Source organism: Phyllopteryx taeniolatus, chromosome 6 (assembly GCF_024500385.1).
Source record: "Phyllopteryx taeniolatus isolate TA_2022b chromosome 6, UOR_Ptae_1.2, whole genome shotgun sequence".
Classification (NCBI taxonomy): domain Eukaryota; kingdom Metazoa; phylum Chordata; class Actinopteri; order Syngnathiformes; family Syngnathidae; genus Phyllopteryx; species Phyllopteryx taeniolatus.
This window is the reverse complement of record NC_084507.1, coordinates 11,275,591-11,301,650: the sequence shown is the minus strand read 5'-3', so window position 1 is coordinate 11,301,650 and position 26,060 is coordinate 11,275,591. Positions and strand designations below refer to the sequence as shown.

At 40.6% G+C, this 26,060-nt stretch overlaps 1 protein-coding gene across 1 annotated transcript; it reads left to right on the top strand.

The window, feature by feature from the left end:
- The first annotated feature begins 632 nt into the window (after window positions 1–632).
- On the top strand, window positions 633–26,060 carry nmt2 (N-myristoyltransferase 2). The gene is made up of 12 exons (XM_061776855.1): window positions 633–878; window positions 1,307–1,424; window positions 6,262–6,403; window positions 6,926–7,044; window positions 7,127–7,218; window positions 10,118–10,234; window positions 14,340–14,510; window positions 16,789–16,897; window positions 16,973–17,143; window positions 17,577–17,744; window positions 21,832–21,969; window positions 22,051–26,060. The coding sequence occupies exons 1-12, from the start codon at window positions 766–768 to the stop codon at window positions 22,069–22,071; spliced, it is 1,479 nt and encodes a 492-aa protein (XP_061632839.1). The 5' UTR covers window positions 633–765; the 3' UTR covers window positions 22,072–26,060.

Genomic DNA, 26,060 nt, shown 5'->3' with positions numbered 1-26,060 from the left:
ACCTGTTTGGAATATTCCACACGTGAACAGGTGAACTGGAAACAGGTGAGTGTCATGATTGGGTATTAAAGGAGCATCCCCGATGCAATGTCTTTTTCAAGGACGTCCCTGCTCATTTTTTCAGCAAGACAATGCCAAGCCACATTCTGCATGTGTTACAACGCTGTGAGTGCTAGACTGGACTGCTGTCTCCCATTGAAATATGTGGCCCATTATGTAGAGCAAAATACAGTATGCCAACAGTGGAGCAACTGAAGTTGTACATCAAGCAAGCATAGGAAAGAAATCCACCTGCAAAGCTTCAACAATTGCTGTCCTCAGTTGCCAAACGCTTATTGAGTGTTGTGAAAAGGAAAGGTGATGTACCAAATTGGTAAACATGCCCCTGCCGCAGCTTTTTTGGAACATCCACTTAATTCAATAAATATACAATTCAGTGAAAAATGTCTTATTTTGTATTGTCTTACCACAACAATCAGTACATTTTAGAATCCACACCAATGTGACAGAATAAATTATATTGGGCATGGGTACCTACTGTTGTGTCCTGTCTGAGGCAATGGCTGTCACGATGTTATTTTTTTTCTTTGTCTTACCGCCATTAGGCCTCAGGGTGGTGCTGTTTCCTCCCTAGTGTGATTTCTTTTGTTTTTTTTCCAGTGAGTCGCCGCTAGCCGCGATCTCCATCAGACTACGCTCAGACAGTTTTTTTTCTTTCTTTTTTTATTTTTTCCTTTTTTTCCCCCTTTTTTTTCAAACGTCTTGATGATGGCGGAGGACAGCGAATCCGCCGCCAGCCAGCAGAGCTTGGAGCTGGACGACCAGGACACCTGCGGGATAGACGGGGACAACGAGGAGGAGAACGAGAACGTGCAAGGGTGCGTACGGCCTGTCGAACATCATAGTTTTGTGTGTTTATCTGAATGTGTGCTCGGTGGCTAATTCAGTTAGCCTATACAAACACAACCAGACTACCCTCCGTGGGACCGTCCTTTTAAATTAGCAGCCTTGCTAAAAGTTGTGGTTTAAAACATTTTTTCAACGACTTTAACATGGTGTCTTGACTTTAGTGGAAGGATGTCAGGCAGAAACGTTAGCGAGCTAGTGTTGGGCTAGTGCAGCTGTCATTCGTTGCTATGGTAGCTAACGTTAGCCCCCTGCCTCCCTGCCTGCCTCAGAAAGAGAGAGAGAGAGAGAGAGAGAGAGAGAGAGTGTGTGTGCACGCGCGCGCGCGCGCGCGTGTGTGTGTATGTAGTGACTCGAATCCATATTGCCTAAAAATGTGACTTTGTCCTCGTGTCCGTAGGAGCCCTGGTGGAGATTTGGGGGCCAAGAGAAAGAAGAAGAAGCAGAAGAGGAAGAAAGAAAAGCCAAGCTCTGGAGGAGCCAAGTCAGACTCTGCCTCTGACTCACAGGAGATCAAGGTGAGCACTCTGTCTTTCAGGACCATTTTATATGAGCTTGAATGGCTTTCCCCTCTCTTTTACCTTGTCATCTATAAGCAGGAGTAGTGTAAACTTAAAGGGGACATGTCATGAAGAATGACATTTTAATTGTTTCTATACCACACAGTGGTGGGCTGTGCATATAGTACCTTGGCCTTCTGTGCGGTCTTACCAGACTTAATCCACCTCTTAATACAACCTCTATTACGTCGCAATTATAGAAACCATCAGTACTATACAAAAACGCAATATAGCAGCACGCAACATACAGTTCGGAATTGATATCTTGCTAAAAATATGAAAAACATTACCAATTTAAATAAAATACAGTGGTACCTCCCTGCGAGTGACCCAATATTACAAGTTTTTTTCGATATTAGCTGTTGCTCTTGCGGCACGGTGGGCGACTGGTTAGCACATCCGCCTCACAGTTCTGAGGGCCCGGGTTCAAATCCAGCCTTACAGTATTGAGTTTGAATGCTCTGCCCCGTGCCTGCGTGGATTTTCTCCGGGTACTCCGGCATCCTCCCAGATTCCAAAAACATGTATGGTACTGTAGGTTAATTGAAGACTGTAAATTATCCGTAGGTGTGAATGTGAATGGTTGTTGTTTATATCCAGAGGTGGTTAGGAACGCGCTACATTTATTCAAGTAACATTTTGGAAAAATGGTAGTTGTCAGAGTAGTTTTAATAAAGTATACTTTTTACTTTTGCTCGAGTATTTATCTTAAGAAGAAACTGTACTTTTACTCTGTTACAATAATCTACATGCCGCTCGGTGCTTTCATTTATCAGTAATTGCGTGCGATCTATTTTGAGACTTTCGTTTTCGACTTCCGCATCGGGCGCCATTGGTCCAATCCACCGTGATTACCACAATGATGTTTGACTCAAGTTCACCAATCCAACGACACAAGAAAGTCACAATTCCGCACACAAAGTCTTCTATTGGGCTTTGCGGGCCAATGAAAGTGAGTCGTGACAGCCGTGCAGGACTTGTGTTTACATTGCAGACTGTGAAAAACAACACCTTTAACATGCAGCGTAGACTCATCTATCAGATTGCCAGATGGAGAAGCGTGATTCGTCGATCCAGAGAATGCTTCTCCATTATTCTACAGTCGAGTGGCGATGTACTTTACACCACTGAAGTCGACCCTTTGTATTGTACTTAGTGATGTATGGCTTACACGCAGCTGCTCGGCCATGGAAACCCATTGCATGAAGCACACTGTTCTTGAGCTAATCTGAAGACCACATGAAGTTTGGAAGTCTCCAGCGATTTACTCGGCAGAAAGTTGCCGACCTTTTCGCACGATGCGCCACAGCATCCGCTGACACAGCTCCGTCAGTTTACGTGGCCTACCGCTTCGTAGCAGAGTTGCTGTCGTTCCCAAACGCTTCCACGTTCTTATAATACAGGTGACAGTCGACTGTGGAATATTTAGGGGAGAGGAAATTTCATGACTGGACATGTTGCACAGTTAGCATCCTATCATAGTTCCACGCTGGAATTCACAAAGCTCCTGAGAGCAACCCATTCTTTCACAAATGTTTGTAAAAGCAGTCTGCATGCCTTGGTGCTTGATTTTATACACCTGGGGCCATGGAAGTGATTGGAACACCTGATTCCAATTATTTGGATGGGTGAGCGAATACCTTTGGCAATATAGTATATTTATTTTACCTGGTTAATGAATGAATGAATGAATATTAAGAGATTTTTGCTCCTGAACTTCAGCGCAAAGCACCGGCACTGCGGCACATCAGGGGAATAAGATGTTACCTTCATCTTCACATGATTTTAAGTTGTCGTCTGTGAGGCTACGTGAGGAATTTGTTTTTAATATAGTTCATGTGGCACATAGCATTAAACATTCTGTTTGTTTCAGAAACACTTCTTTTCTTGGATTTATCGAGTATAGCTCAATAAATCTGACATGCATGTTTCTGAAATGTGATAGGAAGCCGAAGTACTTGAAGAAAATGTGGAGAACATGCAGACTCCACATTGGAGGGCCGGGGCTAAGACTCTGGGTTCTGTATTTGTAGGCTCAAATGCCAGTGAATCCTGATTTTTGTTCTGGGCTTGTTTGCCAATTTGGCAGACCGGTCTGTGGCAAGCTAGGCATTCTAGCGTAGCTGAGGGAGTGTCTTTGGAGATGCGCCTGGCGGAGTGAAAATTTAGTTGCTGAAAGTCAATGTAATTTACACCTGCTCAGACCATAGCTAACTGGCGAGACCGCTGGCCTCAGGCAATTTTGATGAATTTGATTGGGCACAGGCAGACAGATACTTAACTCCGTGGACGTATTTAAGCTGTCAGCCAAGTTATCATCTGCTCATTCTGTATACCCGCTCACATTGTCTGTGTTGCCACACCGGCCAGAGCAGTGATAATGCTCCACTCATGCACGGATCACTGCGATTACGCATCGTCCTCTTCCGCACAGATATGTCTCTGTTGAGACTGCGAGTTGCGCCACATTTAAAGAGAATTAGAAGAGCTGCTTTAATTGGCGCTTGATAAAGTCGTCAGTTAACACTCCCATAGTGGCACGGTCCGCCCACCGTCAGATCTGTCAGCTGCGCTGGTCTACAAAATAACCAACAGTGGTCTAACCTGCCTCTGGCGCACAGTTGCGCTGTCCGCCGTATTTACCACATTTACAAAAATAGGGGCCTCTGTCTTTTGGGGAAAATCTGGAACGATAAGGAAAAAGTGACATTATAATCTCTGTAAATTCCGGGTAATGTCTGCTTAATTTTGTGAATGTTTACAAAAGAAACAATATTTACGTGATTGAAAATGCACCACATTGTCTGACACATTTGCGGTAGGAAAGAAAATCTTTAATTCGTGACTGTTTGTCATCAGTTTTAGGTCTGACTTAAAATTGTTTCTGATACGGTGCTGCCCCTGCATAATACCGTAAAAATGACACCCAACTTGGTGCAACGCTGGTCAAATACAGTGGGTGTAGCTACACCAGTCCAGCAATAAGGCCACGATTCGTACTGATGTCCAGATTTTCATTTATTTCTCCTCCTCCACCTATGACATCACAAAATCACGAGACGCAGTGAAAACGTGTGCACTTCCTGAACACAGTGTAAATGTCTCTGTCCATATATACCATCTCTGTCCATATATACCATATTCCTGCTCCCACATCTGTCCTTAATGTCTTCCTGCTTCTTACCCACAATTCCACACTGCTTCAAACTAGACCAGGGTTATGTGACCGTACACCAACACAATAAAATGTCTTCACAAAGGTTTTTATACAACAAAGCCATTTTTTATGGCACATTTCACAAGTTATTTATAACAAACTCGTTTAAGTCTCATTTACTGTCTTATATTTAGATTTGTATTTAGTAACCTTTTTTAGTTACATCATGAAATCAAATCTATTTTGTATTTTGAAACGTGAAACAGGCGGCACGGTGGCCGACTGGTTAGAGTGTCAGCCTCACGGTTCTGAGGACCCGGGTTCAATCCCCGGCCCCGCCTGTGTGGAGTTTGCATGTTCTCCCCGTGCCTGCGTGGGTTTTCTCCGGGCACTCCGGTTTCCTCCCACATCCCAAAAACATGCATGAATTGGAGACTCTAAATTGCCCGTAGGTATGACTGTGAGTGCGAATGGTTGTTTGTTCCTATGTGCCCTGCAATTGGCTGGCAACCAGTTCAGGGTGTACCCCGCCTCCTGCCCGATGACAGCTGGGATAGGCTCCAGCACGCCCGCGACCCTAGTGAGGAGAAGCGGCTCAGAAAATGGATGGATGGAAACGTGAAACAAATTTACATATATAATGACATCTGTGCGGCACGGTGGCCCTGTCTATATAAGACCTTACAGCACACAGTGCATGTCAGAGCAAATGAGAATCATGAGGTCAAAGGAACTGCCTGAAGAGCTCAGATCCAGAATTGTGGCAAGGCACAGATTTGGCCAAGGTTACAAAGACAATACTTTTGAATGCTTTTGGCTGTGTGATATTTCAGTTTTTCTTTTTCAATAAATCTGCAGACATTTCAACAATTCCGTTTTTTGGGGTTTTTTTTTGTCAATATCGGGTGCTGTGTGTACATTCATGAGGTAAAAAATGAACTTAAATGATTTAACAAATGGCTGCAATATAACAGTGAAAAATTTAAGGGGGTCTGAATACTTTCCGTACCCACTGTAGCATTTTTCATGATCTCAGGCATTTTAGAGCCACAGGCGGCGGGAAATTAGGCAGAGACGGCTGCCTCCAAATTTTATATGCAGGAAAAACCCTGTGCAAGTGTAAACTTAAATCAACCAATAATGTAATGTAAAATGTTAATACATAACGCTCATTACACTGCACCTTTTGATAGCAAGGGGGAGCTAACAAGCTAACGTAGGAGTCTATATCTTCACTCAGCGCTCCTTCTTGACAAACAGCACAAACACATGGATTAAAATATACGACACCAATCACAGAATATCCTCAGTCACTTGTTCAGAAAAGTTGGTCAATACTAAAACTTACTTCTGGTGGATACTCCTCCTCTTACGTTCCTCTTCTCTGACCACCATCCGTCTTCCAGAAAAGCTGAACACAGACAGAATTCATGAATGCTTTGATGTTTTCCCAAAAGAGGTCAGTGAAGTGTGTTGACATCATGCACTAACACATCTAAGGCATAATTTCTTTCCAGAATATTTTGTTTAAACTCCAAATTTAATCAGATTTAAGGTGTTCACGCTTTGAGGTACTATACAAACTCTTTTATTGTTCTATCGTTCTGAAAGCCCTCCATGTATAATGTCACTCTGCAGAATCCTGGCTTGCCAATGCAGAAGCTGCAGGACATCCAAAGAGCTATGGAGCTGCTTTCCTGTCAGGGCCCAGCTAAGAGCATTGATGAGGCAGCCAAGCACAAGTACCAGTTCTGGGACACACAGCCGGTGCCCAAGTTAAGTAAGTGCACAGTAATCTCAGTATATCTTCTAATTATGGACTGGCAGAGTGAAAAGGAAGCAATGGTAGTAAATAGTCGATGTCATGTTGAGGAAATGCAATGGAACCTCCAAAGTCAGACATCCCATAAGTGGTCAAATTTGGAGGCCAGCCAAAATTTTAGGGAAAAATATGCTCTTAAGAGTCAAAACCTGGAACTCAAACCATCAACACGTGATGTCAACAAAGCTCTGTTCTTCAATCCAGCCCACCGAGCATTTACATCATCAAGACATGTAAATGTTGCATTCATTAAGCCAAGAGTTGGTTAATTAAAATGTGTATTCCTTTTTTTAATTAGTTTAGCTAATAATTGATTAATGAACTTATTGTAAATAATAAAATGAAACCTAATAATAAAAGTTTTTTAAATGTAACAATTTTGTATGTTTGAAGTAATTGTTTAATTAATTCTAATTCAGTTCATTATAAATAATATTAGTTATTGTATTATTTATTATTTACTATGTTGGTGCTGTGCAGATGAAGTGGTGACAGGCCATGGCCCGATCGAGGCCGACAAAGAGAATGTTAGGCAGGAGCCATATTCCTTACCTCAAGGCTTCATGTGGGACACTCTGGATCTCAGCAATGCTGATGTAGTGAGTACAGCTAAAATCGAAAATGCAAAAAATACATGGTTCAACAGGTCATAAAGTCATGAGGTGTTGCTTTGTTTTTCAGCTGAAGGAGCTGTACACATTGTTAAATGAGAACTACGTGGAGGACGACGACAACATGTTCCGATTTGATTACTCACCAAGCTTCCTCAAATGGTAAACTCTTGTTATTGGTAATGTCAGTCACATTTTTATTTTTTTTCAGAAACACTAAATAAAAATGTAAGTCACGCGAGCACGGTGTACTAGTGGTTTTACGCATCTGGCTCACAGTCCCGAGGTTTAGAATTCGAATCTCATGTTTTCCCTATGTTTTCTTCAGTATTGGCCCCCTTCACAAATTCTTAGATTTTTGCATAGTTTCCCCACTTTGTTTAAGATTTTGTTCCCTGGCCCTGTGTGAAAAAGTAATTACCCCCCTTGTTAAATCATGAATTAATTGTGATTAGTCACACCTTTTGGTTTATTTTCACTGATCGCACCCAAGCCTGATTACCTCCAGACCTGTTCAGTCAAGAAATCGTCTAAAAAACAGAATCTGTCCCGACAAAATCAAGTCCGACAAAAGATCTGAAAAAGCTGCAACAAAATGACACGATCCAAAGAAATTCCAGAATAGTCGAGAAATAAACTAATTGGCATCTATCAGTCTGGAAAGGTTTACAAAAGCAATTTATAAAGCTTTAGGATTCCAGAAAACCATAGGGAAAACATGGAACAGTGGTTAACCTTCCCAGGAGTGGCCGGCCTACAAAGATTACCCCAAGAGAGCAGCAATGACTCATCCAGGAGGCCACAAAGGAAGTCAGGACAACTTCTAAAGAACTGCAGGCCTTCTTGCCTCAGTTAAGGTCAGTGTTCACTACACAACAATAAGGAAGAGACTGGGCAAAAATGGCATCCATGACAGAGTTCCAAGGGAAAATCACTGTTGACCAAAAAGTACATAAAGGCTCGTCTTACTTTTGCATCCGAATGATTCCCAAGACAGCACGGTGGAGGACTGGTTAGCACATCTGCCTCACACTTCTGAGAGCCAGGATTCAAACCCGGACACCCCTGTGTTGAGTTTGCATGTTCTCCCCATGCCTGCGTGGGTTTTCTCCGGGTACTCTGGTACATCCCCCAAAAACATGCATGGTAGGTTAATTGAAGACTCTAAATTGCCCATAGGTGTGAATACGAGTGCAAATGGCTGTTTGTCTATATGTGCCCTGCGATTAGCTGGCGACCAGTTAAGGGTCTACCCGCCGCTTGCCCGGGGTCAGCTGGGATAGGTTCCAGCACGCCCCCGACCCTAGTGAGGATAAGCGGTATGGAAAATTAATGGATGAATCATTCCCCAAACTTTTGGGAGAATATTATATGGACTGATGTGATGAAAGTTGAGTTTTTTGGAAGGTGTGTGTCTCGTTACATCTGGCATAAATGTAGAACAGCATTTCAGAAAAAGAACATCAAACATGATGGTGGTAGTGTGATGGTCTTGGGCTGCTTTCTCCTTCAGGACCTGGACAACTTGCTGTGATTGATGAAACCATGAATTCTGCTCTTTAACAGAAACTCCTGAAGGAGAATGTTCAGCCATCAGTTTGTGACCTCATGCTGAAGTGCACTTGGGTTCTGCAGCAAGATGACAATCCAAAACATAACAGCAAGTCAACTTCTGAATGGCTTAAAAAATACAAAATGAAGGTTTTGGAGTGGCCTAGTCAAAATCCAGCCTTGAATCCGATCGAAATGCAGTGGCATGACCTGAAAAAGGCCGTTCGTGCTCACTAACCCTCTTTTTTTTTTTTTGCTGAATTCAAACAATTCTACAAGGAAGAGCTGGCCAAAATATCTCCACAGAGATGTGGAAGACTTATTGCCAGTGATAGAAAACGCTTGATTTCAGTTGTTGCTGCTGGGGATGGTCCAACCAGTTATTAGGTTTAGGCGGTCATTACTTTTTCACACAGGGCCAGGTAACTTTGAATATTTATTTTTTCCCTTAATAAATGAAATCACCATTTAAAAACAGCATTTTAAGTTTACTGGGGTTATATTTGTCTGACATTTACATTTGTTTGATGATCTTAAAGTGGGTAAACTAAGCAAAAATATAAGAATTTGAGATGGAGGCCAATACTTTTTCACGGCACTGTATGTGCCTTGCAGTTGACTGGCGACCAGTCCAGGCTGTAGACCTTGTCTCGCCCAAAGTCAACAGGGATAGGCTCCAACTCAACCGTGACCATAATGAGGACAAGCGCTATCGAAAATTATTGGATGGATGGATATTTTTACTTGCACAAAAATCTAACTCACCAGAAATATACTTTTTACTGTCAATCATCTCTCCAAAGTATTCATAATCCATGGCTGTTGACACTTGTTTCATTACAACAAATTGAGGGCAATTGGCTTTCCTGTTCAACATGTCATCATTTGTTTTGACTGGGGTAGGTGTGGTCTAATGCAGAAATATGTGTTTCAAGACAGCAAATGGGGATACTCATCATAAGCAGTGAAACATCTTTTCATTGGTTGTTTGGCTTCAGTTTTAGCAGGACACACAGAAAAACATAGAATGTAATTATAAAAAGGCAAAATCATCAAGTGGAGATATAGTATAAGGTTATGATAGGACACGTTGGTGATGACTTTATGATGATGATAAATTCATATTCATCAACCCATTTTGCTTTCATCAGACTTTTGGAACAAAACAGTTGAATTACTTTAATCTGGCTGTCATTCTGGGCCTAAATTAGAACCTCAATTCAGCAGGCATAACAAAGCGCTCCTTCCACCCTCTTCTGTCCATTCTGTTCTTTTCCCCAAATAAGGCGAGAGAAAATCAAGATATTTCATATCACACTACAGACATTTGTTTGAACGCTCATTCAAATGTAAGCAAGAACATTTCAAACTATCACAGAGCCACAGACTTTGAGCCCCTGTTGAACTAGATATGTTCTATTGCTTCACATCACAATGTATCGAATTAAATGTATCTTCATCTTTAACATGAAGCATGTGCATTGCCTTTAACTGTGTTCTTCCTCCTTAGGGCTTTACGTCCGCCTGGCTGGTTACCTCAGTGGCACTGCGGAGTGAGAGTCTCTTCAAATAAGAAGCTTGTTGGCTTCATCAGTGCCATCCCGGCAGACATCTGCATTTATGACACGTGAGTATTCATAATTGATCATCCATACCCACCAGTAATATTGAAAAATTCCCCCTTTCCAAAGATAATACTGTAGGTGATGGTCAGAAATTGTCTGGCTTCTGCTGATTTTAAATTTTTTTTGTACACAGAACATAAGTCAGTTTTATTTGGAGTACGGTATGTTTAATGGTAAATATATTTACCATTAAACATACTCGTTTACCAGTGAGATAGTTGAAAGAAAAAGTATGTTAACCATTTGGAATTAGATTTCTGAATAAATTCATCATAAAATATTATAATGTAATCTGATCTTTATCAATGGCCCAAAGATCAGTGTTGTTGGTGAAACCGCCGTCCTGCAAAGTTGCCCGGTGGGGTTGGTGAAACAGCGGTCCTCCAAGGGTCGCCTCATTCAATGGGAAGAATGGACTTTACGAGCTCTTTTTCAACAAGACATGTGAAAGACAGATTAAGAGCCTATCTCACTGGCCTCGAGACTAGCTGCCAACCCAATGGTGACTCGTGTCTCTGCTGGTTGCGGAGACGTCTTTGTTGACGTCTCTTGGAGTCTTCTATGGCAGAGTTCCAAGGCGAAAACCACTGCTGACCAAAAAGAACAGTCTTGTCTGTCTTCTGCAAAAAAAATAAAAAATCTCAATGATTCCCAAGACATTTGGGAGACTTATATGGACTGACGAGATTAAAGTTGAGCGTTTTGGAAGGTGTGTGTCTCGTTACATCTGGCGTAAATGTAGCACAGCATTTCAGAAAAAGCAACGGTCAAACATGGTGGTGGTAGTGTGATGGTACTGGGCTGCTTAGTGCAGTGGCATGACCTTAAAAAGGGCGTTCATGCTCAAAAACCCTCCATTTTTGCTGAATTCAAACAATTCTGCAAGGAAGAGTGGGACAAAATATCTCCACAGAGAAGTGAAAGACTTGTTGCCAGTATAGAAAACGCTTGAGTTCAGTTGTTGCTGTTGAGGATGGCCCAACCAGTTATTCGGTTAGGGGGCCATCACTTTTTCACACAAGGCCAGGTAACTTTGAATTGTTTTTTTACCTTAATAAATTAAATCACCATTTAAAACAACATTTTAAGTTCACTTGGGTTATATTTGTCTGATATTTACATTTATTTGATGATCTTAAAAATTTAAATGGTGAAACTAAGCAAAAATATAAGAAAGAGAAAATATAAGAATTTGCGATACCAATACTTTTTCACGGCACTGTACATTAAAGGGCCCATATTTTGGCTATTTAGACCTCTATAGAGTGACTCTCTAACATGGTACATGGTACGTGTCACTTTCATTTATAAAAAAACATCTTGCTTTTATCATACCAGTGTCCAAAAAAGGCCCCTCTGACAGCTACTTCTATTTGGCCCAGTTTTGTATCCGCTTTGTCCATATTTGGCTAAGACCGACCCCAGTCCTCTGATTGGTTATCTCGGTGAAGAAGACCCACTTGTGAGAGCACACGTTTGTTATGTTGACAGTGCTGGCTTGGGAGCGTAAAGGGAAAGCGGAGATTTTCGCTCGTGACGTAGATAAGCTCGAGAAATTCGAATGACCTGATTTCAGGCCTCTTGGCAGAGAACTGTCTAGAACTCAGGAGTACGTCGATGATTTTAATTCATATTTCACATGTTTACTGAGGGACCATAGAGCCGATATTACATCCCAAATACTAGAAAAGGTTGGTTTGGTAACATATGGCACCTTTAATGTGTTTTCCTATAAGCTTAATGTCGCTTTAATGTCACAAAATAATATCGCCAATCTGTGGAGCAATTGTTACCAAAATTTATATGGACACCTCTACCAATGTCCACTTAATCCTCTGAAAATATCAGAACAATCGCCATATTATTTTGGATTTTACCGAACATCCTACTATACCCTTATATAGAAAAAGCTTAATGTCGATTTGTCACAAAGCTGCGAGCAATCGTTACCAAAATTGATGTGGACACCTGTACTCATGCCCACTTCAACCTCTGAAAATATCAGAATGATTGCCCTTTTAGTTTGGATTTTAAGGGACGTTAAATTGTCTTCGTCATTAGAGGACTGTACCTGTCGGTGGTACGCCAGCTGAGCCCAGAACAGGCACACACAGCACGCCCGTGCGCGCACACATGCATAATATATATATATATATATATATATATATATATATATATATATATATATATATATATATATATATATATATATATATATATATATATATATATATATATATATATATATATATATATATATATATATATATATATATATATATATATATATATATATATATATATATATATATATATATATATATATATATATATATATATATATATATATATATATATATATATAAATATAAAGAATATATACGCTGTATATAGGCCTATATCAGCGACTACCGGGTGAAGTGGTTGTGATGTCTGGAGACGTCTCCCAGACAGCTTCCTGGTGAAAGCACAAGCAATATTTTGGTATCCCAGCTCCCGGAGTTGCTCCCAGCTCCCGGAGTTGTCACAGTCTCGGTGATGTCTCTGCCAGTGAGATAGGGATATAACTATCCCCAAGGAAAACACACACCCATAAATAGGGAAACTCCACACCTAAAATTTTAGAACTGAAGAAGCCTTTTGCATTCAAAGTAAAATGTATTCAACTAACAATAACAGTCCAGTTTATTGATTCAACCTTTGCAGATTACCACGACCTGGATGATTGAGAATCTACACAGACGCTGTTTCTAATTTACCACAAGTTGTGGCCACTGAGTGTCTGTACTACACATACAGTGGGTACGGCAAGTATTCAGACCCCTTCAATTTTTCACTCTTTGTTATATTGCAGCCATTTGCTAAAATAATTTAAGTTCATTTTTTCCCCTCAATGTACACACAGCACCCCATATTGACAGAAAAAAACAGATTTGTTGAAATTTTGGCAGATTTATTAAAAAAGAAAAACTGAAATAGTAAAGCCACACACACCTGTCTATATAAGACCTTAGTGAGCTGTAATTAGAATCATGTAATTAGAATCATGAGGTCAAAGGAACTGCCTGGAGAGCAGAGAAACAGAATTGTGGCAAGGCACAGATGTGGCCAAGGTTACAAAACAATTTCTGTTGCACTTAAGGTTCCTAAGAGCACAGTGGCCTCCATAATCCTTAAATGGAAGACATTTGGGAAGACCAGAACCCTTCCTAGAGTTGGCCATCCGGCCAAACTGAGCAATCAGGGGAGAAGAGCCTTGGTGAGAGAGGTAAAGAAGAACCCAAAGATCACTGTGGCTGAGCTCCAGAGATGCATCACTGCAGCCCTCCTCCACCAGTCGGGGCTTTATGGCAGAGTGGCCCGAAGGAAGCGTCTCCTCAGTGCAAGACACATGAAAGCCCGCATGGAGTTTGCTAAAAAAAAAAAAAGGGGGGTGTTTTTCAGCTGCAGGGACAGGACGACTGGTTGCAATCGAAGGAAAGATGAACGTGGCCAAACACAGGGATATCCTGGACGAAAACCTCCTCCAGAATGCTCAGGACCTCAGACTGGGCCAAAGGCTCACCTTTCAACAAGACAATGACCCTAAGCACACAGCTAAAATAACGAAGGAGTGGCTTCAGAACAACTCCATGATTGTTGTTGAATGGCCCAGCCAGAGACCTGACTTAAACCCAATTTATCATCTCTGGAGAGACCTGAAAATGGCTATCCACCAACGTTCACCATCCAACCTGACAGAACTGGAGAGGATCTGCAAGGAGGAATGGCAGAGAATCCCCAAATCCAGGTGTGAAAAAAGAAAGGCTCATGGCTGTTTTAGCTCAAAAGGGTGCTTCTACTAAGTACTGAGCAAAGGGTTTGAATATGTCTGTCTGTGATATTTCAGTTTTTCTTTTTTAATAAATCTGCAAAAGTTTCAGCAATTCCGTTTTTTTCTGTCAATATGGGGTGCTGTGTGTACATTAATGAGGATAAAAAATTTATTTAAAGGATTTTAGCAAATGGCTGCAATATAACAAATTGTGAAAAATATAAGGGGATCTGAATACTTTGCGTACCCGCTGTAGGTCTTGAATGCTCAAACCTGCATTTGTGCCGCTTCAGGTTGAAGAGGATGGTGGAAATTAACTTCCTGTGTGTCCATAAGAAGTTACGCTCAAAGCGTGTGGCGCCGGTGCTCATCAGAGAGATCACGCGGCGGGTCAACCTGGAAGGGATATTTCAGGCTGTGTATACAGCAGGTGTCGTGCTGCCTAAACCAGTGTCCACATGCAGGTAAACATTCATGACCTCTCAAGACGACTTCTTTACAATGGACCAAAAATACAAACCCCAATTCCAATGAAGTTGGGACGTTGTGTAAAATGTAAATAAACCTTTCAACCTATATTCAAGTGAATTCACTCCAAAGACGAGTTATTTAATGTTAAAACTAATGAATGTCATTGTTTTTTCCAAAATATTTTCTCATTTTGAATTTGATGCCTGCAACACTTTGCAAAACATCTAGGACAGGGGAAACAAAAGACTGGGAAAGTTGAGGAATGCTCAAAAAACACCGGTTTGGAAACATTCTACAGGTTACTTGGAAACAGGTGAGTGTCATGATTCAGGTGTAAAAGGAGCATTCCCAAACGCACAGTTGTTCACAAGTAAGGATGGAGCGAGGTTCACCACTGTGTGAACAACTGTGTGAGCAAATATCCCAAGAGTTTAAGAGCAACGTTTCTCAACGTACAATGGTAGGAAATTTAGGGATTTCATAATCTACGGTCCATAATATCATGAAAAGATTCAGAGAATCTGGAGAAAGTGGCAAGGCTGAAAACCAACATTGAATGCCTGTGACCTTCGATCCCTCAGGGGACACTGCATTAAAAACCATCATCATTGCGTAAAGAATAATCCCATGTGGGCTCAGTCACACTTCAGAAAACCATTGACAGTTAACACAATTCGTCGCTACATCTACAAATGCAAGTTAAAACTACCATGCAAAGCGAAACTCATATATCAACAACACCCAGAAACGCCACTGGCTTCTCTTGGCCCGAGCTCATCTGATATGGACTGACACAAATTGGAAAACCATCTGTGACGGTAAGGGGATGTGTTAGTGCCCATGGCAAGTTTTGGAGAAACATATGCTGCCACCCAAGCAACGTCTTTTTCATGGACGCCCCTGCTTATTTCAGCAAGACAATGCCAAACCAGGCGGCACGGTGGACGACTGGTTAGAGCGTCTGCCTCACAGTTCTGAGGACCTGGGTTCAATCCCCGGCCCCGCCTGTGTGGAGTTTGCATGTTCTCCCCGTGCCTGCGTGGGTTTTCTCCGGGCACTCCGGTTTCCTCCCACATCCCAAAAACATGCATGGTAGGTTAATTGACGACTCTAAATTGCCCGTAGGAGTGAATGTGACTGTGAATGGTTGTTTGTTTGTATGTGCCCTGCGATTGGCTGGCAACCAGTTCAGGGTGTACCCTGCCTCCTGCCCGATGATTGCTGGGATAGGCCCCAGCACGCCCGCGACCCTAGTGAGGAGAAGCGGCTCAGAAAATGGATGGATGGAATGCCAAACCACATTCTGCACGTGTTACAACAGCCTGGCTTTGTAGTAAAAGAGTGCGGGTACTAGACTGGCCTGCCTGCAGTCCAGACCTGTCTCCCATTGAAAATGTGTGGCGCAATATGAAGCGTAAAATACGACAACGGAGACCCCGGACTGTTGAACAGCTGAAGCTGTACATCAAGCAAGAATGGGAAAGAATTCCACCTACAAAGCTTCAGCAATTAGTGTCCTCAGTTCCCAAACGTTTATTGAATGTTGTTAAAAGAAAAAGTGATGTAACACAGTGGTAAACATGACCGTGTCCCAACTTTTTTGGAACGTGTTGCAACCATAAAATTCCAAATTAATGATTATTTGCTAAAAACAATAAAGTTTATCAGTTTGAACATTACATATCTTGTCTTTGTAGTGTATTCAATTAAATATAGGTTGAACGTGATTTGGCGCAATATGAAGCGTAAAATACGACAACGGAGACCCCGGACTGTTGAACAGCTGAAGCTGTACATCAAGCAAGAATGGGAAAGAATTCCACCTAGAAAGCTTCAGCAATTAGTGTCCTCAGTTCCCAAACGTTTATTGAATGTTGTTAAAAGAAAAGGTGATGTAACACAGTGGTAAACATGACCCTGTCCCAACTTTTTTGGAACGTGTTGCAACCATAAAATTCCAAGTTAATGATTATTTGCTAAAAACAATAAAGTTTATCAGTTTGAACATTACATATCTTGTCTTTGTAGTGTATTCATTTAAATATAGGTTGAACGTGATTTGCAAATCTTTGTATTCTGTTTTTATTTATGTTTAACACAACGTCCCAACTTCATTGGAATTGGGGTTGTACATTTAACACAGCGTCCCAACTTCATTGGAATTGGGGTTTGTATATAGAAGGTGATCCTGGTTTGGTTGCAAACCCAACTTGATGAGAAAGCCAACGAAGTACAGTAACAACTTTTCTCTTGTTGTATGTCGTGGTCCAGGTATTGGCATCGTTCTCTAAACCCCAGAAAGCTTGTGGAAGTTAAGTTCTCCCACCTGAGCAGAAACATGACCCTGCAAAGAACCATGAAACTCTACAGACTACCAGATGTAAAGCCTCCCCTCAGCCAACCGTCTCTTAATAGAGTATTTACTTCATGTAATTGCTCATTGTCCCTGCCGTAGAGCATAAAAACAGCGGGGCTGCGGCCGATGGAGCGGCGTGACATCCGCCAGGTGACCAACCTGCTGCAGAAGTACTTGAGACGGTTCCAGCTAGCACCTTCTATGAGCGATGAGGAGGTGGCTCACTGGTTCCTACCACAGGAAAACATCATAGACACATATGTCGTCGAGGTAGCTGAAATACACTAATCAATGGAAAGCAGTTTGAGCATTTACCTTGGATATAAAAAGTCCACATAGCCCTGTTCAGAGCCTAAAACTACTGTTTGAGAATTTATTCAAATTAAAATTAATGTGCTGCTCATAAATGCTGAAACAACCGGTCATAAAATAGTTTGAGCATTTATTCGCAGCAAACGAGTTATAATTCATAATTCAACGTACTAGTAGGACATCAAATAAATGCTCAAAGTGCTTGCCATCCGTTTGAGAATTTACCAGGATTCAAATATCCGAGTAGTGTGCTAAATTGTCTTACTAGTGAGGACAGAAAGCATACGAGTACATTGACCTTAAACTGGATATTGACTAAATGGTTAAACACCTTTCCATACTCATAGCTGAAGCATGCTCGCCATCTTGAAGCTGCCCTTGTGTCCCGCAGGGTGTTGGTGGTGTATTGACCGACTTCGCTAGTTTCTACACTCTGCCCTCCACTGTGATGCATCACCCCCTACATAGGAGCTTGAAGGCCGCATACTCCTTTTACAATGTTCACACACAAACGCCGCTACTGGATTTAATGAATGACGCCCTGATCATCGCCAAACTGGTAATTCAGTTATCTGTATTCATAAGTAGCAGCACGGTGTTCTAGCGCAGGGTTCCCAACCTTTATTGAACCAACGCACATATTTTAAAATAGAAAAGTCTCAAGCAAAGCAAATTAATTTATTTATATAGCGCATTTCATACACAAGGTAACTTGTGCTTTACATGATTAAAAGCATTTAAAACAAAGAAAAAATAAACGCTTATAAACATTTAAAACAAAGAGAGAGAAAAAAATACAATTAAAACAGCGTACAGTGCAAGAAATATTTAAAAGTGGAAATGCTCTAAAAACCATGAGAATAAAGAGTTTTTAACCTGGATTTAAAAACATTCACACTTGGGGCTGACGTCACTTCTGTTGGCAACTTTTTCCATTTGTGTGCAGCATAATAGCTAAATGCTGCTTCACCATGTTTGCTTTGGACTCTGTGCTCCACTATTTGACCTGAGTCTGTCGATCTCAGAGCCCGACTGGGTTTATGTTCTATTAGCATTTCTTTCATGTATTCAGGACCTAAACCATTTAGTGATTTATAGACCAGTAGCAGAACTTTAAAATCTATTCTAAATCTGACTGGGAGCCAGTGTAAATATTTTAGAATTGGAGTAATATGCTCTGACCTCTTTGTTCTGGTCAGAACCCGAGCTGCAGCGTTCTGAATGGGTTGCAGCTGTTTAATGCTCTTTTTGGAGAGTTCAGTCAGAAGACCATTACAATAGTCAAGTCTGCTTGAGATAAAAGCATGGATGAGCTTCTCCTGGTTTGGAGCTTCTCCTGGCACATGCAAGCCTTCACTCTGTATATGTTCTTTAGATGGTAGAAGGCAGTTTTAGTAATCAATGTGATTTGACTGTTGAAAGTCAGGTCGGAATCTATAAGAAGACCAATGTTTCGGACTTGGTCTTTGGTTTTTAAAGAGAGTGACTCCAGGTATTTACTAACATCAATCCTCTTTTCTTTATTGCCAAAAACAATTGTCTCAGTTTTGTTGTGGTTTAATTGAAGAAAATCTCATCATTTATCTGTTTTAGACAGTGACAAAACACTTCAATTGAACTACAGTCATCTGTAGACACTGCTAGATATAACTGTGTGTCATCTCCATAGCTATGATAGTCAAAATTAAAGTTTTGAAGAATTTGACCCAAGGATAGCATATACCGGCTGAACAAGAGGAATCCAAGAACTGACCCTTGAGGGACCCCATAGGTCATTGCTATTCGATGAGATTGAACACTTCCAATGGTTACAAAATAACTCCTTTCCTCCAGGTAGGACCTGAACCATTTAAGGACTGTTCCATTTAGTCCTATCCACGTTTCCAACCTGTTAGGCAGTACATTATGATCGACCATAAAGCCACACTGAGATCCAACAAGACCAGAATTGACACCTTTCCCGAGTCAGTATTCAACCTTATATCATTTCGCACTTTGATAAGAGCAGATTCTGTACTGTGATGAGTTCGAAAACCTGATTGAAATTTGTCAAAAAGTCCATTTAAGTTCAAGAAATTGATGAATTGATTAAAATTAACTTTCTCAACAATCTTGGCTATGAAAGGGAGATTTTATATGGGTCTATAGCTTGCTAACATGGAAGCGTCCAGCATTCTATTTTTTTAGAAGAGGCTTAATGGCAGCTATTTTATATATTCACTGCTAGCCTTCCCAGTGAACATGGCTATTTGACTTTTAAAGCCATCAATGGCAGTGAATGTGTTAAGAGCTTAAGGAAACTCGCCTGACTGAAGTGAGCAATTGATTATTTGCTGCAAATCAGCGAGCACAGACTTCACAATAACTTAGAAAAAGTTAGATGGTATTGAGTCAAGACAGCTCGTTGATGGTTTCAGCTGCTGAACCATTTTCTCTAAAGTTTTTTGGTCAACTGTATCAACTTCTGACATGGTAATAGAGTTTATCCTTGGTGGCTTCAGATGTAGTCTCATTTTATCATCTTGCTGATTTGTGCCTATATTTAACCTGATGGATTGTATTTTTTTCACTAAAATAAGCAAATTCATTGAATTTATCTACTGTTAGGCGTTCTGGAGCTATCTGATTCGGGGGGGGGGGGGGGGGGGGTGAGCTTGTCAACCACAGCAAACAGAGTGCAAGTATTGTTGAAGTTCTTACTAATGATTTCAGAAAAGTGTTGCTGTCTAGCCCTGACTAACTCTTGCTTAAAATTACAAAGACTTTGTCTGTAGAGGTCATAGTCAATTTGGAGTTTAGTTTTTCTCCACATTCGTTCTGCTTTCCTACACTTTGATTGAGAGGTCTTTACCATCATTGTGCTCCTCCACGGTGTTCTAGGTCGCCTCAAGATTGTCTTAGTTTTAATAGGAGCGACAGCATTCATGACATTTGAGATTTTCCAGGTGAAATTATGAAATTGTAAAAGTTCATCAACTGTCTCAGCATTTGTTTGTAGCACATCTATGGTCTCCATAAACTTAGTGGCGGCACTCTCATTTATGTACCTTTTCTTAATACATATAGAGGTTGTCTGAACCTTTGGAAGAATCTGTAATTCAAAAATTACACAAAAATGGTCGGAATTAACCATATCCTTAATGTCAACTGATAGAATTTCAACATCCTTTGAGATGACCAGGTCTAACATGTGACCTTGTGTGTGGGCTGGACTCTTAATATGTTGAGAGAGGTCAAATGTGTCTAGTATAGCAGAGAGTTCTTTAGATTTTGTTTCCATGTTATTGACAACATGAATGTTAAAGTCTCCCGTTATGACAACATCAGTCAGTACAAATAACTCACAGTAGTTCTGAAAAATCCTCCATAAATTTTCTATTCTATCTTGGAGGTCTATAAATTATTAAAACAATAACCTTTGGGTCACCTTTAACTAAAAAACATAGATATTCAAAAGAACTAAAATCACCCAGTATAATTTCTTTACACTGAAAGATTGCTGGTGTTGCCTCATTTAAAATTGTACTATAGCTACTTTCTTTTAACCATGTTTCATTTAGTAGCAAAAAGGCAAACACCAAACAAAAAATTCACAAAACGCATACACACTGAAAGTATTATGATCTTGTCTCAATTTACTCACAAATGTCCTTACTTAATGTGAAATGTAGGCCTGTTTAGTTGAACACAGAGCTATCATCGTGTTGTATGAATGGGAACAGGTGGATACACAAATTAATTGTACCTTCTGCTATCTAGTAGAATGGCATCTAATTGTTCTGGCTGTCACTCTACGTAGCTGGCATTATTTAATAATTATTCTAATTATTATTTCTTTATTAAGTGAAATTGGATAATTCTCCATGGCACACCTGATGATCTCATGGCACAGTGGTTGGGAATCACCGGTTAACCAGTTAGCTGCATTTTTTAACACATATAATTCACAAGATTCCTTCTCTGTAGGTGGTTGGAAATCTCTGGTCTCGTGGTTAGCTTTTCTGCCGTAAAGTTCCAAGGTTCTGTGTTTGATTCTCAGAACCAGCCTTCTGTTCACATGTTCTGCCTGTGCTTGTGTGTGGGTATTCCAGCGTCCTCTCACATTCCAAAAACTAGCATGTTAGGCTCTTTTAGTTCTCATAATATTCCTTAGATGTATGTGAATGTGAGTGTGAATGTTTTTTTTGGGGGGGGGGTCTTTATGGGCCCTGCGAACAAGAGGACACTATAACAGTTAACCAGTTGTCGGCCAGCACTACCACCTGACAGTAGCAGCAGCCGATATAGCAAAATGATGTAGGGTGACAGGTGAGCTGGAGCCTATCCCATCTGGGTGAGATGCAGTGTTTTTGGAATGTGGGAGGAAGCCAAAGTTCCCTGAGAACACCCACGTAAGGAAGGAAAGAACTCCAAACAGGAAGGCTGGGGCATAAACCTCAAACCGGTGTGGCAGACTGCTAACCAGTACTATTACCGTGCTGCCACGCAACCTTATATCTTGTATTTTAAATAAATAACATTGTCTGCCTGGCTAATACTAGATAACGTGATCTGCCTAAAAGTACCTGGATTCCAGAAGTCTGCGGAGCTCCAATAGGCAAATGACTCTGAACACTGACAGTAGTTGTATTTATTTTTCACAACAGAAAGGCTTTGACGTGTTCAATGCCTTGGATCTAATGGAGAATAAAGTCTTTCTGGAGAAGCTCAAATTTGGTATAGGAGATGGAAATCTGCAGTATTACCTCTACAACTGGAAATGTCCACCTACGGATGCTGATAAGGTCAGTGAGCAGGATTTGATTATTGTTGAATTTATAAAGAAAAAAAGGTATCTCATAAAGAAATGCAAATCTGTGTTTCAGGTTGGTCTGGTCCTTCAGTAGCCCCGTGCCTTTACGGCTGCTACAATAACACATGCACGCAAGCATACATTAACGCATCCACACACATACACATACAATGAGGACACAAAGTCTGGCAATTACACACCTGCACACACAGGTCACCCGAGACAGACTGCTGTGGGAAAACAACCTTGTTACCAGGAAGATTTTTTTTTCCAAGTGCATTTTTTTCATCTCACTTGAAGGTGAAAAAAGTAAAAAAAAAAAACTGTTGAAATCCTCAACATTCTGAATGTGAATGTCATGTTATGCCTGAGACGTACGCTCACATTTAAAACAAACCAGTGTGGCATGCATGGAGATCACCGGCATGCCCTCAATGTCATATGTAAGTAAATGCGAAGACTAATGAGCAACTGTTTCTCATTTTTGAAAGTTATGTTGTCCTTCAATGCTACTGCAACTCACCAGTAGAGGGCTGTTCATGCAATGTACAGTCAACCCCGCTATTTGCGGGGGTAGGGACCGCGAATAGTGAACATTTGCGGATAATTGACCCCCATTATAACTGCATTGGGGGGGAAAAAACATTTTAAAAGAATTGGGGGGAAAAAATTAGCAGATGGGTGAAATTGCAGGTTCTGAACTGCGAGCATGCAGGGTTCCACTGTACATCATTCCTCTGCCAGGTACTTTGATTTATTACTTCTAGGTACATACACACTTGTACACTGTCATACAGTTATTAAACCAACCGGTGCATTGACATTTATTATTTATTTATTTTTAAAATGAAAAATCAAGTTACCTGTACAGCGTGATGTCATACACTCAGTTAAGAATATATATATAAAGAATGTATTACATCACTGAAGCACATCTTTTCAGTTTAGAAAAAGTCCTCAAAGTGGCCCATGTTTGAAAACCTGCTTCGGTACTTCTAAGTGTGAAAGTGAGCTGCTACAATGTTACAATGCTCTGGTATTAAACTAGCCATTAAAGGTGTGGATGGGGAACCTGTGGCCCTCCGACCCGCCTTCAATTCTAAAATAAAAAAATATTTATAATAAATAAACCTCAGTGGAACTGTTACAAATGACCATAATATTTGCTACTAACAAAAAATAATAATAATTCAGGAACCTAAAATACACCATAACCTTCTCTAAACTTTTAAATATATATGTCAAACTGATCAATATTGCAGAACTCTTTGCAAAACTTACTGTTCTCTAAACAAGGTGCCTAATGTCAAAATTCATAACAGGTGTTTGATCCATGAATTGACCAACCAGCTTTATTGTTTTTAGCATATAATCATTAACTTGAGAATTTTATGGCTGCAACACGTTCCCATAAAGCTGGGACTGGGTCATGTTTACCATTGTGTTACATCACCTTTTCTTTTAACAATATTCAATAAACGTTTTGGAACTGAGGACACTAATTGTTGAAGCTTTGTAGGTGGAATTCTTTCCCATTCTTGCTTGCAATGGGAGACAGGTCTGGACTGCAGGCAGGCCAGTCTAGTACCCGCACTCTTTGACTACAAAGCCACGCTATTGTAACACGTGCAGAATGTGGTTTGGCATCGTCTTGCTGAAATAAGCAGGGGCATCCATGAAAAGGACGTTTCTTGGATGGCAGCATGTTTCTTCAAAACCTGTATGTACCTTCACAGATGTGTAATTTACCCATGCCATTGGCACTAACACAGCCCCATACCATCACAGATGCTGGCTTTTGAAATTTGCGTCCAGAACATTCCGGATGGTTCTTTGGCTCTTTTCCCCAGAGGACACGACGTGCACAATTTCCAAAAACAATTTGAAATGCGGACTCGTCGGACCACAGAACACTTTTCCACTTTGCATCAGTCCATCTTAGATGAGCTCGGGCCCAGAGAAGCTGGCGGCGTTTCTAGGTGTTGTTGATAAATGGCTTTTGCTTTGCATAGTAGAGTTTCAAGTTGGACTTACGGATATAGCGCCGAACTGTATTTACTGACATTGGTTTTCTGAAGTGTTCCTGAGCCCATGTGGCGATATCCTTTACACATTGATGTCGGTTTTTGATGCAGTGCCGCCTGAGGGATCGAAGGTCACGGGCATTCAATGTTGGTTTTCGGTCATGCAGTGATTTCTACAGATTCTCTGAAGCTTTTGATGATATTATGGACCGTAGATGATGAAATCCCTAAATTCCTTGCAATTGTATGTTGAGGAACATTGTCCTTAAACTGTACTATTTTCTCACGCACTTGTTCATAAAGAGGTGAACCTCGCCCCATCTTTGCTTGTGAATGACTGAGCAATTCAGTGTAGCTCCTTTTATACCCAATCATGACACCCACCTGTTCACACCTGTGGGATGTTCCAAACAGGTGTTTGATGAGCATTCCTCAACTTTCTCAGTCTTTTTTGCCACCTGTCCCAGCTTTTTTGCAACGTGTTGCATCCATAAAATTCTAAGTTAATGATTATTTGCTAAAAACAATAACGTTTATCAGTTTGAACATTAAATGTCTTGTCTTTTTAGTGTATTCAATTAAATATAGGTTGAACATGATTTGCAAATCATCATATTCAGTTTTTATTTATGTTTAACACAACGTCCCAACTTCATTGGAATTGGTGTTGTACTTGTGAATTTTGACATTCAGCTCTTTGTAAGAGAACAGCGAATTTTGCAAAAAAAGTACTGAAACGTTGGACAGTTTAAATGTGCAGAAGATCAAATTAAGCTCACCTGTAAAGGTTATCGTGCATTTTACATTCATCCTAAAATTTCACCGAAAAGCCCAATACCCCAAACTTTTTGTGAATAGTGTTTATTTCTAATTTCATACATTTAATATAGCCCTCAGAGGACTTTATTAAAAACTCCACCTGGTTTAAACCATCAATTTTACACATGCATCTTTTTCAACCACAATCACGTCGGCAATTAAAGCACCACAAGTTAAAAACAACGAGGTCGGAACAGACAATAAGCGTAAAGAGAAGACCAGTCAACAACAAAATGGCAAATTCTCTGTCTTCCTGTTATGGTTGGGACAATATTGAGTCTTGTGGCGAAATGAGCATTTAGTTGTTCAATCAGAGAATAAGCTGCTTTAAAGCATTTCATTTTTGGGGCATTTCATATGTATAAATATGCTGTCAATCACCTTCCCTGTTCAATGATTCCTTCCAGAGAGAATTATTGGAATTTTCGAGGGAAAAGGGGCTATGTTTGATATTTGGGCTTTTTCCTTGTGTTTGATGTCTTCATCCCTGTCCATTTTATTTTGCTTTCTACTCATACTGTGTTGAAACAAATCTACTGTATTTTTTCGGAGTCTTGTCGTGCAGCTAAATGCATGGGAAAAGTTCTGATATTAATGATTGGTCTCACAGTTTTCCTAAATCCAAACGGGGTAACCAGAGAACTGTGATATGATTGAGTTCATCTTGCTGTTTTATTTTAAAGTGAGCCTCCTCTGTTGTTCGGTTCTCACATTTAAGATGTCTTCTTTTTGTGTGCTTTTCCTCTCTTCCCTTTACAACACATGAAGAAAGCACAGTCTGCTTGAATTAGAGCTCTTTTTATATATATAAATATATATATAATTGAAACCTTGAGTGAGTTGCATTCACCAAGCTGGCTGAACTTTTTATGTACCACACAGACTGATGCTGGTTGTATCCAATACTTGTGAATGTTGCTGCAATGATTCTAGTATCAATGTTACGAGCCAGCCACACCCTTTAGTGACAACTCCGGCCCTGAGAACCTGCCTTATTTGGAAAATGTAGTTGTTTTTTTCCTAGGAGTTTGATGTTATGGGGTAAAGTAACACATACAGCTTTATCAAACTGAAGAACAATATTTTTATTCAAATCCATTGTAAGCTGTGAAAAAGGCTGACAGAACTTGTACCAGCATCATTTTAGACCATATGACACAAAATGCTATTAACAAGCTGTTTGAACAAACGCTGCCCACACCAGCATGGATATTTGAATAAATTCACATGACAAAATCAA